The sequence below is a fragment of the Brienomyrus brachyistius genome, chromosome 4 (assembly GCF_023856365.1).
Source record: "Brienomyrus brachyistius isolate T26 chromosome 4, BBRACH_0.4, whole genome shotgun sequence".
NCBI classification, from domain to species: Eukaryota; Metazoa; Chordata; class Actinopteri; order Osteoglossiformes; family Mormyridae; genus Brienomyrus; species Brienomyrus brachyistius.
The window spans coordinates 26571410-26587070 of NC_064536.1; the positions used below are offsets into that span (position 1 = coordinate 26571410).

Here is a 15661-nt window from a genome sequence, read left to right on the forward strand (position 1 = left end):
TCCAGGAAAGGTGCTGATGGGGCACCTCCACCTGTCAAATGAATGACCTTTCTTAAAGGGTTCAGGCAGCAGAAAAGACCCAACACAAACCGTACATGTCTCACAAGACTGTTCCGCCTCACCCTCTCCCCAAAGCAGACGGGACAAGCTCACAGGGGAGCCAGACCATCACAACCTTCCACGCCATTTCACAGCCAGAAAGTTGGACCTAGGCCTTTGCAAACTGGGCCTTGTCAAAGCCTGGCAGGCCTTCTGGGTTTTTGCGGATGAGACGCATCAGGGAGCGAGTCGGATTTCCTCCTCTTCACCCCAATGCACACAAGCTGCGTTTAGTCAAACACCTTTTAGCTGCTTTTGGAAAAACAAACCACAAATACAACATGATTCGATTTTAATGGGGTCTATAAATAATGATTCTTAACCCTAAACATACAAGCTAGTGATGATATTTCTGACCGCAGAGCACAGAATGAAAGGTTAGTAAGCAAGCACAGCTGGTAGCATGTTGCTTACTGGGGCACCAATCGTTATCTGCTTTCCAAATGTCACAGGGCAGAGGTCAAAAGCCCACACAATCTTACTTCCCATCCTTCCTCATGGATAACTAGATTAAAAACTGACAGTCCTTCAATTTAAAGTCTATGTCAAATGCTGTTTACTACCCTGCGGCTATTTTACTGAAACAAAATTAATGGTAACTCCCCCTCCCCCCCCCAACAGAGTACAAACGCACAACACAGACACACACAGTGCACAGCAGATTTCAGGGTGGGGTCAGGCTGGGTCAAGTTAATAGGGTAACATGTAAGTGGGCGGGGGGGGGGCGTAGGATGGGGGGGTCACAGGGGATGTTGGGGTGTGAGTGGTCATGCTAAGGCTGAATGGGGGGGGGGGGGTGGGAATCTGCACAAATGAGATACCCACAGACAAACACATCCACACAGACACACACAGATCCACACAGACACACACATTGCACAAAGTAACGCACTTTTTTGTACTTCCCTTTTTCCATTGACTTCCAGTCGAGTCTGAGTACCAAAAGTGCCAAACCAGCTGGGGTAGTTCCTTGGTACTTCAGTACTTCAGGGTGGGACTTCAAACGTGTTCTTTGTCAATTGGTTATGCAAATAGCCTGCCGCTGAACTCAATACAACTGCTGCGTGCTTGCGACTAAGTTTAAAAAAAAAAATGCGACCTAGTCAGAAGAACAGATACAACAAAAAGATCAAATGGCATGAAAAATTTCTAAAGTATTTTATTTAATTGAATGTTAATGTTAATGTGATTTTATCGTAAATACAGGAATGTGATTTTGTTGTAATAAATGCTGGAGTTCATAAATTTCTCACAAACCTGTCTAGGAGTGACTTAAATAGCAAGGATGAAAATGACTGATTGTATCCAAGAACGCATGCAGGCTCATGCAAAAGCCACGGAGGTAAACTTTAAAACTATTTTTAAACATATAGATAATCTAGATAAACCAGATAATCTATAAAAGGAGTAATAAAATTGCAAAGAGTTTTAGTGAAACTTAAACTAACTGCACTATAATGTCTGTACAGAATTGAAAGTATGAAAAATCCTGATCTTAATCTAGTTGACTAGCGATGTAAGAATTGCATGTGCATAACATACGATGTTGCTATTAATGTCGTCGAGCCCTATAATGTACTACAGCCATTTTTCAAATTCTGCCTCCTGTTGTGATGTCATTTAGCGCTGGTACCAGTTTTTACAGCAGTGCAAAAGCAAAAACACACACAGACAGACACGCACACACACACAGACCCACAGACAGACAGACACGCACACACACACAGACCCACAGACAGACACGCACACACACACACAGACCCACAGACAGACAGACACGCACACACACACACAGACCCACAGACAGACAGACACGCACACACACACACACAGACCCACAGACAGACAGACACGCACACACACACACAGACCCACAGACAGACAGACACGCACACACACACACAGACCCACAGACAGACAGACACGCACACACACACAGACCCACAGACAGACAGACACGCACACACAGACCCACAGAAATACAGACCCACACAAACACAGACACAAACACAGACATGCAGACAGACTCACAGACACAGACCCACATACAGACAGACAGACAGACACGCACACAGACAGACCAAAAGACAGACTCTCTCACACACACAGACAGACAGACACAAACACAGAGAGACAAACTCACAAACACAGAGCCGCAGAAATACATACACGCACACACACACACACACAGACACACACACACACACAGACACACACACACAGACACACACACACACACATACACAGCAGGGAATTAGCTGCTGCTGTTTAGCTTTTACGTCACAGAACAAACACACAGAAAGTCCCCCTCACCTCCAAAATTCCAGTAAATATACACTAATTTGCGTCCAGCTTCGGACGGCGATGCTTACAGAATTGGCCCAAAGTGACATGGGGAGGTGGGATTTGAGGTCAGGAGTCCATGAGGTCTGCTGAAGCGTGGAAAACGCCACGGGGTGGGTTTTGTTGACTAGTGTGTAAGGGACAGCATCCCACCGTTTGATCAGGGCTATAATTGCCGGCGATTAGAAGGCATTGAGGCCACGCCCCCTACATGAACTGCCGGCCAATGAGGCATGTCAATGAGTACACAGCGTTCCGGCCGAGTGGTCAGCTGCCAGCACTCCCGGATACTTGTGTGGGTCACTTTACATCAGGTTCAACTCTGATTGGCTTTCTGCACCGTCCCTGCCACCAGCTGCCACTAATGAGGTGTGGCTGAACTGGCGTTATCGGACCGACCAAGGCAGCCCAGGGTCACGTGTGGCCAAATCTGTGTGTATTCAGGAGTCCATGACCAGGTCCTGGACCTGGGTGGGCCAGGTTTGTCTGTGATTAATCAGCTTGGGTAGCTGGGGGGGGACATATAATTTACCAGCTTATAAAATTAACTGAGGTGGGAAGAAAAAAAATGGGCCATGATTCATACAGAAGGGCCAACCTTATTAGCCAATGATATGTTTTGAATTGCTTAGTGACAGTGGAGAGAGCCAATCAGCTTTCAGCTGGGGCGAGTACCCCCCTCATGCCCCACTCCTATATATGCATTGATTCACAAGGTAAATAACAGCACAGATAATTAAATTATGGGTCACTTGTGGCATCAATGATGCAATGAGACCCGAGCAAGCAGAAGGTCCACAAAGTGACCATCACGTCTCATGGTGTGCGGCTCTACTGATTGGCACTCATTTACACGCCCCTGTCATCTGACTCCCCTTCAATGGCCAAGCGCTATATGGCAGGGTATGAGCAGTGGTGGGGGATGAGGGCGACAATCTGGCCGAGGATATAATTATTACTCCGCAATACTCCAAAATAACAAGGAAAAGCTTTGAGACTGCAAGACAGCAATCAATGTAATCTCAGCCGCACTAATTACAGAGGGGCAGCTTAATTAATTAAGGTCAAGCAGGAGTGCTGTTTGTAATAATACACAGTTATTAAATTCACCGCAGGCCCAGTTATAGTAAGCTTCACTAAGCAGATAGACATCAAAAGCTCTTTCTCCATTTCCCATCCCGGGAATGACATGCAGTGTTTACGAGGAAACGGATAAAGCAGAGGGACACCTCCCAGCAGGAAGCAGCATGCTATCTACATGCGAACCAGTCAGTACCCAGCTTACTGTTTACTGTGCGTCACTGTGCTGGGTAACGACTGCATCAGAAGGTCGACATCAGAAAGAGACTGGAGGCTTAAATTTGTGTTTGTTTGTTTCCCTGGGGCTGGCTGGTGAGCCTTCAGAAATGTTTGGTTTCCACGCCGGCTGGGATTTCACCAAAACAAATCGTGAGCCAGCTGAGTGTTTGCTGTTGCCTGTCATTCAGTAATTTCTGTGCAGCGTCCCGATGACGGACAGAAGCAAGAGCCATGTAACATCACAATGCTGACTCCAAAAACCACCAGGCAGCTCAACCCAATACGATCAATTCAGACGTGACATATTAGGGGAGAAGAGAACGACTGGCCAACCCATTTGTATATGCCCTGCCCACCCACATGATAAATGCCCCGCCCACCAGTATGATGAATGCCCCGCCCACCAGTATGATTGACATCTCCGCCCACCAGTATGATGAATGCCCCGCCCACCAGTATGATGACAGCTCCGCCCACCAGTATGATGAATGTCCCACTTACCTGTGTGCACATTCCCTTTGTGCTTCTTGAGGGACTCCTTGCTTTTGAACCGCTTCCCGCAGCTCTCTGCCTTACAGATGAACCTGGCATCCCCTTTGCATGCCTCCCTGTGCTGCTCAAAGCTGTGGGGGGGGGGGCAGGCAGTCTGGTGACGTGGGGGCAGGGTGTCAGGTTGGCTGTGCAATAACTGTGAGGTGTGGCCTACCTGGACTCGGAGCTGAACGTGCTCTGGCACAGAGCGCACTGGTGCCCCTGGGTGCCGTCGCCTGCGGAGCTCAGACTGTCAGAGCAGTGCAGCACGCTGGGGGCATGCAGGGGGGGAGGAAAGCATAAGTAACAGCATAAACTCCTATAAACACATCCATAAAAGCATAAGAGCAAGCATAAGAACATAAGAAATTCACAAACGAGAGGAGGCCATTCGGCCCATGAAGCTCGTTTGGGGAGAACTTAACTAATAGCTCAGAGTTGTTAAAATCTGATTATCTTCAGATGCATGCTTATCCCGCACAGCTATATATGGGTACGTACTGATGAACACACTGAGGTACACAGAGGTAAATCCACTCAGGTACATTATATGGGCAAAAGTATTGGGACACCTGGCCATTACACCCACAGGAACACCACATTCAAAATCCATAGGCATCAATATGGAGTTGGTCCATCCTTTGCAGCTATAAGAGCTGCCGCTCTTCTGGGAAGGATTTCTGTAGGAATTTTTGCCCATTACTGCCCAGAGCATTTCTGAGACCAGGCACAGATTCTGCCCGTAACGACCTGGCTCACAGTCTTCCTTCTAGTTCATCTGAAAGGTGTTTGATGGGGTGGAGGTTAGGGCTGTGTGGGTCAGCAAAGTTCTTCCACAATAAACTCACACAACAATGTCTTTATAGACCTTGATTTGTGCATTGGGGCAGAGTCATGCTGGAACAGAAAAGGACCCACAAAGAGTCCCACAAAGTTGGAAATATAGAATCGTCCAAAATGTCTTGGTATGCTGAAGTATTAAGAGTTTCCTTCACTGGAACTGAGGGGCTTAGCCTCTGAAAAACAACCCCATACCATTATCCCTCCTCCACCAAACATTACATTTGGCACAATGCAGTCAGACAGGTCATGTTCTCCTGACATCCGCCAATCCCAGACTGATCCATCAGACTACCAGACAGAGAAGTGTGATTCGTCACTCCACAGAATACATTTCCACTGCTTCAAAGTCCAGTGGCGGCGTGCTTTACACCACTGCATCTGATGCTCGGCATTTCGTTTGGTGATGTGAGGCTTGCATGCAGCTGCTCGGCCATAGAAGCCCGTTCCATGAATCTCCCAGTACACAGTGTTTGTGATGGAGTTAATTCCAGAGAAAGTTTGGAACTCTGCAGTTATTAAACGAACAGAACATTGGCGACATTTACACACCATGTGCCTCAGCACTAAGTGACTCCACTCAGTCACTTTACATGATCTACCACTTCCTGGCTGAGTTTATGCCGTTCCTAATCACTTACACTTTTCAAAAGTACCACTTAAAGTTGACTGTGGGACATTTAGCTGGGAAGAAATTTCATAAACTGACTTACTGCAAAGGTAGCATCCTATGACAGTACCACGCTTGAATTCACTGAGCTCTTTAGTACGACCCATTCAATCACAAATGTTTGTAAACCTGACTGTGTGGTTAGGGGCTTACACCTGTGACAATGGGTTTAAAGGAAACAACTGAATTCAATGATAAAGAGGTTGTCCCAATACTGTTGTCCATGTGGTGTATATACAGGTACATATTGGTGTACACACTCTGATTTAAACAGCTATTTACAGGTGTATACACTCTGCCACTGATTTAAACAGCTACTTACATAAAAGCGTACACACTGAGATACATACAGCTACATACACGTACACACACTCAGGTGTGTACAGCTACATATGGCTACATATATTCAGATATGTACAGGCACACACACTCAGGTATATACACTCGGGTATATTCAGGCATACATACTCAGGTATATACAGGCACACGATCACATATACACACTCAGGTATTTACAGGCATACACACTCAGGTTCATATACTCGGGTATATTCAGGCACACATACTCAGGTATATACAGGCACACACGCTCACATATATACACTCAGGTATATACAGGCATACACACTCAGGAATATACACTCGGGTATATTCAGGCACACATACTCAGGTATATACAGGCACACACGCTTACATATATACACTCAGGTATATACAGGCATATACACTCAGGTACATACACTCGGGTATATTCAGGCACACATACTCAGGTATATACAGGGACACACGCTCACATATATACACTCAGGTATATACAGGCATACACACTCAGGTACATATACTCGGGTATATTCAGGCACACATACTCAGGTATATACAGGCACACACGCTCATATATATACACTCAGGTATATACAGGCATACACACTCAGGAATATACACTCGGGTATATTCAGGCACACATACTCAGGTATATACAGGCACACACGCTTACATATATACACTCAGGTATATACAGGCATATACACTCAGGTACATACACTCGGGTATATTCAGGCACACATACTCAGGTATATACAGGGACACACGCTCACATATATACACTCAGGTATATACAGGCATACACACTCAGGTATATACACTAAGAAATATAGAAGCACACACACTCAGGTATATACAGACACACATATGTACACACAGTGATGGGCATGGCTGGGACTCACTGCCGTTGCAGGGCCTGCTTGACAGGAAACCTCTTTCCGCAGTTGCGGCACTTGAACTCCTTGTCGTCGCCACTGGGCCGCTGGTGAAGGCTCTGCAGGTGGGCAGCCAGCACCTCCTCACTGGGGAAGCTGCTCTCACACAGCAGGCATGGGTGGTCCTCCTTCTTAATCATCACGTCTGGGGGCCAGCATATACCGCATTTATTTATTCAGCTGCAGAGCTCATCAATGATACAACAGGACTCAAACCCACAACCTTCCGGATGTGGGCATAGATCCCAAATCTGAGTCAGTTCGCACTTTACCTGATTCTGCCACGTGCTTGGCCTCCCTGCTGTTTTCATCCTCATCTTTCACGACCTCCTCCTCTTCCTCTTCTTCATCCTCCTCCATGTCACTATCCAGGTAGCCGATCAGGAGCTCCGTGTCCGTATCGATATCATCCACAGCCAGGTAAAAAATGTTCTCTCCATCCTAAGATGGAGACAACCCAAAATGGCGAGATGTGTATGTACAACATACCACAGTCAGAAAAAAAAATACGTTCAGTTCATTTTATTATTATTAAACTCTTTCATACTGATCTTAAAGAAACTGTACTCACATAAAACACAAAACTGGCCTTTTGGAAAACATTGTATCTGCTTATGACATTAAAAGAATTTGCTGTTCTCTTTTTAAAAAAAAATATTCCGCAGTCTGTCTGAATCGAATTTACGTGCTCCATAAACATCAGTATTTTTGTAACCTCAAACCTGTGACAGCCACAGATATTGCTGCCCGTCGTCCATCAGTCGATACTCGCCGGGATTTAAACCTCCCTGCCTTCCGATTCATTGTCCTGCGCATTCATACACTGACCCTTTCAGACAGTACTCTCACTCGGAAACCCCGCCACACTCACTCGGAGACGTCTCGCACTGTTTTTTATATTTTCTTTCCACATTTTGCCCCCCCCCCCAAGCAAGCCTCTCCACCCAAGACGTGTTTCTTCCTCCGCAGACCTGCTGGAAACCACGCTTGGATGCCTCTGACAGCGTTTTTATTCTTCCTCATCCAATTATTAGTTTGATAACCATAATTTCTACCCTGAGGAGAGCATTTAAGGACAGAAGAGGACTACCCCTCCCCCCCCAAGTGGGGGAAAATTCTCATCTTAGCTGAAGGCACTTCTGTCTGAACACGCCGGGTGAGGAACTTAAACGGTGTCGGGAGCGAAAGTGGGTCGGAGTGGTTCTGCTAAAAAAACAAGAAGCCTGGAATTACAGAGGCTTCTTGTAAGCCTGTACGGATCAGGATGGCATCTAACAGACGAGATCGGAACCACTCATGTCGTTTCACAACGGACAGACTTAGAACCTCATTAATGTCATTGGGGATGCAGAATATATACATAATGTCATCATACTAGTGACAATAACAGTAATAATAATAATAACAATGATGATGATGATGATGTGGTGGTGGCTCAGCATGTAGCACTGATACACACACCTCAGTAGGACAGGCTCTTTTGGTATCTCTGCTTCATCAATCATGTTTCAGATCCAGATCAGACCTTCCATGCCACATTTCCCAGGCTGCATTGCAGGGGATCTCAGCCACTGACCCAAACTACATCTCCGCCCCCGTTAATGGTCAGACTTTTGCTCACAGTTGCAGTCATCATTGTGTTTATGGTAACACCATGGAAACATGGTCACAATGACCAGGGGGGTGCAGAGACACGGTCAGATTAAACAGATACACCCTCCCACCACCACCACCAGGCAGTATCCTAATGCGTGAAATTCTTAAGTTATTCTTAAAGGCAAACCGACCGATTTTAGAGACAGGGAAACTGATTGGGAATTATGGGTAATCCAGCAGAAACGTCATTCAAAGAACAACACGTCTGAGATGCTTTTCCTATTAACGACACAGTAACAAATGAATGACTTCATTTACTTTCTCACAATTACTTACTTTCCTTCTAGACAGTCATTGGTTATCAGCTAGCTTCACTGCAATTACAAATGTCTCCCACAGTGTTTCTCAATTAATAATAATGTGGTTTGAACCAATTAAAATGTCCTCCTCTGCTGTCTTTTTGAATTCATTCTTTCCCTCGCCCCTGTCTTTTCTCCGTTTCACGCAGCATGTATGGATGTAATAATGCATTGCCAACCGCTCTTGTCAAGTGCCTTGGGTTGAAAGGCGCTATATACAAACAAATTGAACTGAAGTGAAATGTAACACGAAACATGTCATGTCATGTCAACACCTCAATAGCACTGTACAGTGGAAAACCAAAACCGGGATTACATCTGAAGGCTTATCCTTTGAAAGACATCACAGAACATGTCTGCTTGTTTACTTACAAAAATGAAAGTGCTGCAGCAAACAACATGAAACAACGCATCAGATTTGTTTGCTTTGCAGTCAGGGTCGGTTTATAGGATTACGTATAACAGCGGTTTGCCCAGGTATGACCTTTAGAAACGCCAAGAACTTGAGGATTTATGGGGGTGTCTCTGTCCTGATCACAGCGACATCATGGCTTAATCCCCATACACACAGGCCCCAGGCTGACCGAAACACAAATTCTGCTGGACCCACGTGGCACGAGCAGAAAGAGGGCTGGATCGCTGTGCCTCCACCCCCGTCCACCCCACCTCAGGACTTCACAATCCCAGAGACGGTGAATGGGCCGTGGGCATAATCCCATAATGCATCATGTTCAGGAGTCCCACAACAAAGACTCAACCTCAGACAATCAGGGACTCCCCGTCCCTCCCAGAAGCTCCAGTGACAAAGGTGTTCCACCCCAGCACTCGCCTACCCCACGCACACACAGAAGCCATTGTTATAGGTTTAGTACTCTACGTCTGCCATCAGCAGGTCGTTGGTTTGAATCCCATTACTGACAATAAGGTCGTATTACAGTTGGGGCCTTAATTCTGAAAACTGTGCAGGGTGCTGGATAAATGGCTAACCCAGTGCGCGAACACCAAGCCTCACTCTCACTTCCATGCATGTCCTAATGAAGCAAGAGTAGATCACAATACCAGAATAACATAGCTTTTGAAAACACTTTCAAAATACCATGAACTACGGTATAATGTCTGGATGATATGAAAAACTAGATATCACCCAAGACTCTCACTCCCTGTACAATCCGGGTCCAATGACAGAGTAGAGATCAGGATTAATTGAAAATTAAGTTAAAAACACGAGTCAGGAAAATGCCTAGTGGACTGGGTATTGTACAGCAGAGAATCACATGACCTAAACGGCGAATTCCCCATCTTTGGCGCCACCATAAAGGTTCCCGAGCATTTGAGGGTTCCCACCAGACCTGGAAAGTTCAAAGTCGTTACAGTAAGATGTTCACCAGTGCCGGCTTGATTATGGGGACAGGTCAGACCAGAACGCTTTCATTTATCATCGTTGGACTGGCCAGCGCAAAAAGGCCACATGCTAATGAAATCAAAGTGCTGATACAGCCTGGAGGGTTGGGATATGTTTGGGAAAAACAGCTCTAATAGACGACACGGCCCGACGGATCCCAGAGCCTGGCGTGTCCCGAGCTCACGGCGTCCGACGGGGTGGAGGCGAGATGAAAGGCAATTCTGCGCTTTCCGAAACATGGCAGACGGAACCGTCCAGGAATAGAAATCCCAGGTGGGAGTCCCCAGGGTGGAAGGGACTTGTTCGGGTGGGGGTGACTCACCCTCACGGGCGGCGAGGAATGCGCTGAGCGCTGGCTGTATCCACGGCGACGACGCACCGAGTACGCTCTCTTCCCAGGTGCCTTCTCCACCTATTTCATTTATGTTCTTTTATCTCCCCTTTGCCTTTTTAATTATGAAAAAGGGGGGCTGTGATAGGGTGTTGGGGTGCAGCACAGGCCAGAGTGCTATACAGGGGAGGAGCCACAAGGGGCACCACCCCAAGCTGAAAGATGATTGGCCCCTGTTGTGCCCTCTCCCCTTCACTCATCGATTCAAAACATACCATTGGCTAACGATAAGGTTGGCTCCTCTGTATAAATTACGGGCTCTCTTATGTCCTCCACCTTAAAACAAAATCCTACAATCTCACTTGAGCCGAGGCCAGTTTGAAACCTGATATCAGCTCTGAGGTACAGAACAGCACGAGGACCCAGTCCTGTCAGACACCAGCGTGTATGGGGGATGCGCCCCCCCCCTCCTTCCCCCCGGGGGGCGGGCACAGACTCAGACTAAACAAAGCTCTCCCGAGCACCTCATTGCTCCCTCCTCCTCACATTCCCTCTCTCCATCTCTATCTCCATCTCCATCTCTCCCTTTATCCGTCGCGGACCGGCATGGGAGATGGCACTAAGATGGTGCCGGCAGGCGGCTTGGCGACGTGGCGGGACTCTCACCTGAATGGCGGCCAGGTTCTTCTGCTCCTGAGATGGAGCCTGATGGACGAAGCGCAGCCAGTTGGCGTGCCGGGGGTTGCTGGCGTCCAGGACGTACAGCACGTCGCCCTTGCTGCCTCTCACCTGGAGGGGGCGGAGGAGGAGCTTTTTCATCCCACCGAAAAACCAGCGGCTCCCGAAAACGCATGTCGCACCTGTTCGGCTGGATGAGAGGGCGAAGGATTCCGGCATGGCGACGTCTAACAGGCAAAGGCCTGCGACGTGGAAGGATTATGCAGGGGACTTCCCCAAAAAAAACGGGTGTGCGCTGGATCCAGGCCCGAGGGCAGTCGCTCGGTATTTGATGTATGGAAAGATCGTGCCTCTTATTCCTCTAAATCTCCCCTCAGCCCCTCCCAGCACAATCGACTCTGTGACATGCTGCAGTCCACACTGTGTAAGACAGGGAGGACCAGGGGATGTCCACTGTTACCCTATTTATTTATTTACACCCACCACCCAAATCAGTGCATAGTGAAGGGGGGGGGGTTACTGTGTGCATTACGAGCGCCTCGCAAACCCTGTTATTACCAGTACTGCACTATTTTATGGTGTTTCCTCAGCCAACAGAAAATGATACGATGTCAACGATGTCACCCAATCAATCTTCTCCACCTGAGCGGGACCACTGTAATTTTCCCTGCGCCTTTCAAATTAACCTGGCATACCTGTCCCCCCCCCTGGGGGGGGAATACACCGGGGTAACTTCAGGGTGAATGGGGTGTAGCTGCCAGTTTACATGGCACAAGCTTTCCCATCCCCGTGTGACTGGGAGTTCCTTACTTACCGCACAGACCAGTACACAGTCACGCATTAGCCAGCTTGCACCCCCTATCACACACACACAATATGGGCAATTCAGAGACACTGACTCCCCAAAATCGCAGGAGGAAACTATGCAAACGCAAGCAGAACTGGTGCTGCATTCCATTTAGCTTGGGAGTGAATGACATCACACCCAAACAAATCATTAGGCAATACCTGTACTAGTCAGGTTCATTGTTAGCCATAGTTAGCAATACCAGTTGATAACAAAACATTATGCAGTATTTTGCGCATACAAACACTGTAGCAACATGTCCACAGATAGGGGCTGGACAGTAGAGTGTGCGTACTACTGATTTAATGAGCCATAAGTGCTAATAGACAGTATAAAACTACAGTTTTCACATAAGTTGATGACGGGGGCAGCCATCTTGAATTCTGAGGTCGGGGTTGCAGAGGTTCCTCCGGCTTTCCGAGATGTAATTCTGACTTCAGGACTCAGAAATTCAACTTCTGAGTACGAACTACCATCTACATGCACCAGTGGGACTCTAACCCCCAACCCTGGGGGGGAGGGGGGAGGCTGCAGTGTTAGACTCCATTCCATGTTGCCCCTAAATCCCCTGAATCCACTAAAATTATTATCGACAACAGATTCAGTTAACAGGTAAATACACCTGGTACACACCTATAGAGAATGATGCACTGAACCCGCCCACTAATGGTGACAGTGTCTGTGTGTTTATGGCCCACCTCCTACACCAACATACCTCCCACATCAGCCGTGTATCCATGCTGTCCTCCAGCTCGCTGGCCATCTTTTTCTCGCCCGCAAAGGGCCCAAACTTCTCCCCCTGAAAGAGTCACCCACACTAATTAATGGTACAGAAAAAGAAAAAAAAACAGATCATGTAACGTCATAACCTCATAGACACGTCATACATGGAAACTTCGGTTTCTTATACACACTGCAGATAAGTGTGTGCCCCCCCCCGAATGGATGCATAACTATAAATGACAGCATATATAGTATAATTCAAGGGTCTTTTGTGCACTTGGATTTGCATTCCTGCAGTGAACGTAACGGCTTCGTATCGGGACGTAATCATCTGCCGCCCCCCCCCTCCCCCGCGGGCTGCCAAACTTTCCCTGTGCGAAGGGAAAGCCGGAGATCCGGAAAGCGAAAGCGCTGGCCGGGCAGGCGAGCATGCCCGCATCTGCGAGCGCACAGCGGACCTGATACGTGGCACTCCAACCCCTCAAACTCGCCGTCCCGGACTGGACACGCAATGCCGCAAAGTCGCGCTGCCCCGTGTGCAAACTAACCACAGAAAGCCCGTAACTCCCCTGCTGCTCTCGGCTCGTACGAATCACTCTCCTCTTTTTTATTTCGCTGAACAAACCTTTTTCACCCGTCTGGCGGTGTAAAGCCCGATCCCGTCTTGGACCTTAGAGGATTTCAGAGCGAACCTGTCTGGCACGTACATACCCAGCATTGCCATTGCCTATCGTGACAGTGGATGGCACATTAATAAGAAACGACAGTGGGTTGCTTTCTCTCGTTTTCTCTCTCTTTTTGGTCTGTTTGTGGGTTATTCTGCGAGCTGCGTGTCGGATCCCAGCCCAGATCCTACTTCCATATTGTTCCTGCTGCATGCGGGGCGGCCGCGCCCTCTGATTGGCTGAAAGTTTTGGGGCCGGGGGGCTGCGCGCATACCGGGGTGAGGAGCGCTCAGTAGCCGGCCGCTCCCCGGCGGGTGCCGCCGATCTGAAGAGGAAGAAGAAGAAGAGGAAGAGGGACCATCCTGCATTTTCGTTTCATTACACTCTTGGCTTTTGTAGCTGTATGGAGGCGCTCAGTGCGCGATGCCCTGCTTCATCTGGCGCTGCTTATCTAAATGGATATATCTCGTGGTGTTTGTATAACCGCTTGGTGTCGTTGGTATCTGAGGTTTTGTCGTCTATTCGTTATTTTCCAGCCCGTGCATCAGATTTACCCGACTACTGAAATTTCACCCAGCGTAAGAGACACTCATAGGGGCCAATTCGATAATGTGACAATATTTGCAATAGTTATATAAACATTATCACTGCAAATGAAGAGTAGTGTGCTTATTTATTTACCACATAGTATCCCAATAGAAAAAAATAAAATATAAACATTTTCTGAAAACAAAGGAAAAATAAATTTGTAGCATCGTTTAAATGTTAACAGAAAAAAATGTGTTGTATTTATAGGCCTATAAACGCTAACATTCAACAATTAACAATGACCCCCACCCTCAGAAAATCCGAATCAGTCAGCACAGCTGGTGCTCAGCTGAGCGGGTGGGGGTCAGTTATTACTAACATTGTTCACGGGTCAAAATCTTAGCTCAAATTATATATTCACGAGTGCAATCATTTGAGAAGATGCAAATGGCGTTTCTTTGGAGGGGGTCAAATTCGTCCCGAAAGTATCTGTGTGACATATAAACGAACAGACAGTGAACAGACAGTTTATCATACAACAAAAACGTAAACTATATTTAAAATAGCCAGCGTGCACTAAACAGCTGAAGTGTACTGTTCCGGGAAAGGAATTCAGTCATTCTGGAGGCAAGAGGACAGATACGGATGTCCTGCTGCCACTAGCGTCCACACTGCAGCCCGGAGCTGGAAATGAAACACCCAAAGAGGTGATGCGAGAGCAGATTTGTGGATTTACATTACAGATCGGATGTGCGCCCCTCCTCCTTACTGGAGTCGGTGCTTTACGCAGGGGAACATGAATCGAAGGAGTCAGCAAACATCTGCCTCTGTGTGAATTCTGTTTTAATTACCTCATATAAAATCATCCGGGGGGGATGACGACAGTTAGTTTAAACACAAAGGCACAAAATGAGACCCGATTTATCTAAATCCAGCCCGATCGCGTGAGAATCGCGGGACACTGGAGACCAGGCAGATGCGATCCAGTTCGCTGGTGATCTGTCCACAGGAATACGTGCATCTGTACCTGCATGTCTGTGTGCCTGTTCAGGTCTAAATGTTCAGGTGTGCCTTGGTGCATGGTCTGTGTGGGTGTACGACGTAGTGAATGCTCGCGTGTATGTGTGTGTGCACAGGCGCGCGTGTGTTTACGGTTCTCTCCTGGCGCGCGTGTGTGTGCGAGCCTGGCACTTCCAGCACGTGATTCACCAGCCACTTACAGTCCCGTTAATGTTTAATCAGCTTTGTCTTAATGCTGTTTACAACCCCTGTTTATCTCATTGACTTAGTTCTTTTGAAGATTTGACCTAAATGCACTTTATTTGATTACTTGGAGTAAAGATTTTGTTTAGAGATTCTCAGTTGATGGTAACTGGACCTGATTCCACATGACTACTGTTAAGTTAAATCACACTAACATAACATAACTAAAAAGTTTGACCACTAATATTTACATGACAATAATATATCTTGATTTAATTTAGTGTTGCAGCA

The 15661-nt window shown here is 47.2% G+C and overlaps 1 protein-coding gene across 3 annotated transcripts in view; it reads right to left on the bottom strand.

The window, feature by feature from the left end:
* Window positions 1-13954, bottom strand: part of prdm5 (PR domain containing 5) — a 36925-nt gene extending 22971 nt beyond the window's left edge. Inside the window, exons 1-7 of one of the 3 annotated variants that reach the window (XM_049010805.1) lie at window positions 13914-13954; window positions 12967-13050; window positions 11393-11515; window positions 7311-7479; window positions 7006-7183; window positions 4448-4543; window positions 4243-4364 (exon numbers count right to left, since the gene is read on the bottom strand). In XM_049010805.1, coding sequence (XP_048866762.1) covers window positions 4243-4364; window positions 4448-4543; window positions 7006-7183; window positions 7311-7479; window positions 11393-11515; window positions 12967-13014 — 736 coding nt within the window. In that variant the 5' untranslated portion in view covers window positions 13015-13050; window positions 13914-13954. Of the gene's footprint in view, window positions 1-4242; window positions 4365-4447; window positions 4544-7005; window positions 7184-7310; window positions 7480-11392; window positions 11516-12966; window positions 13051-13599; window positions 13870-13913 lie in introns of those variants that run through there. The other 2 variants (XM_049010804.1, XM_049010803.1) reach the window with 2 other exon arrangements.
* Between the last annotated feature and the right edge of the window lie 1707 nt (window positions 13955-15661).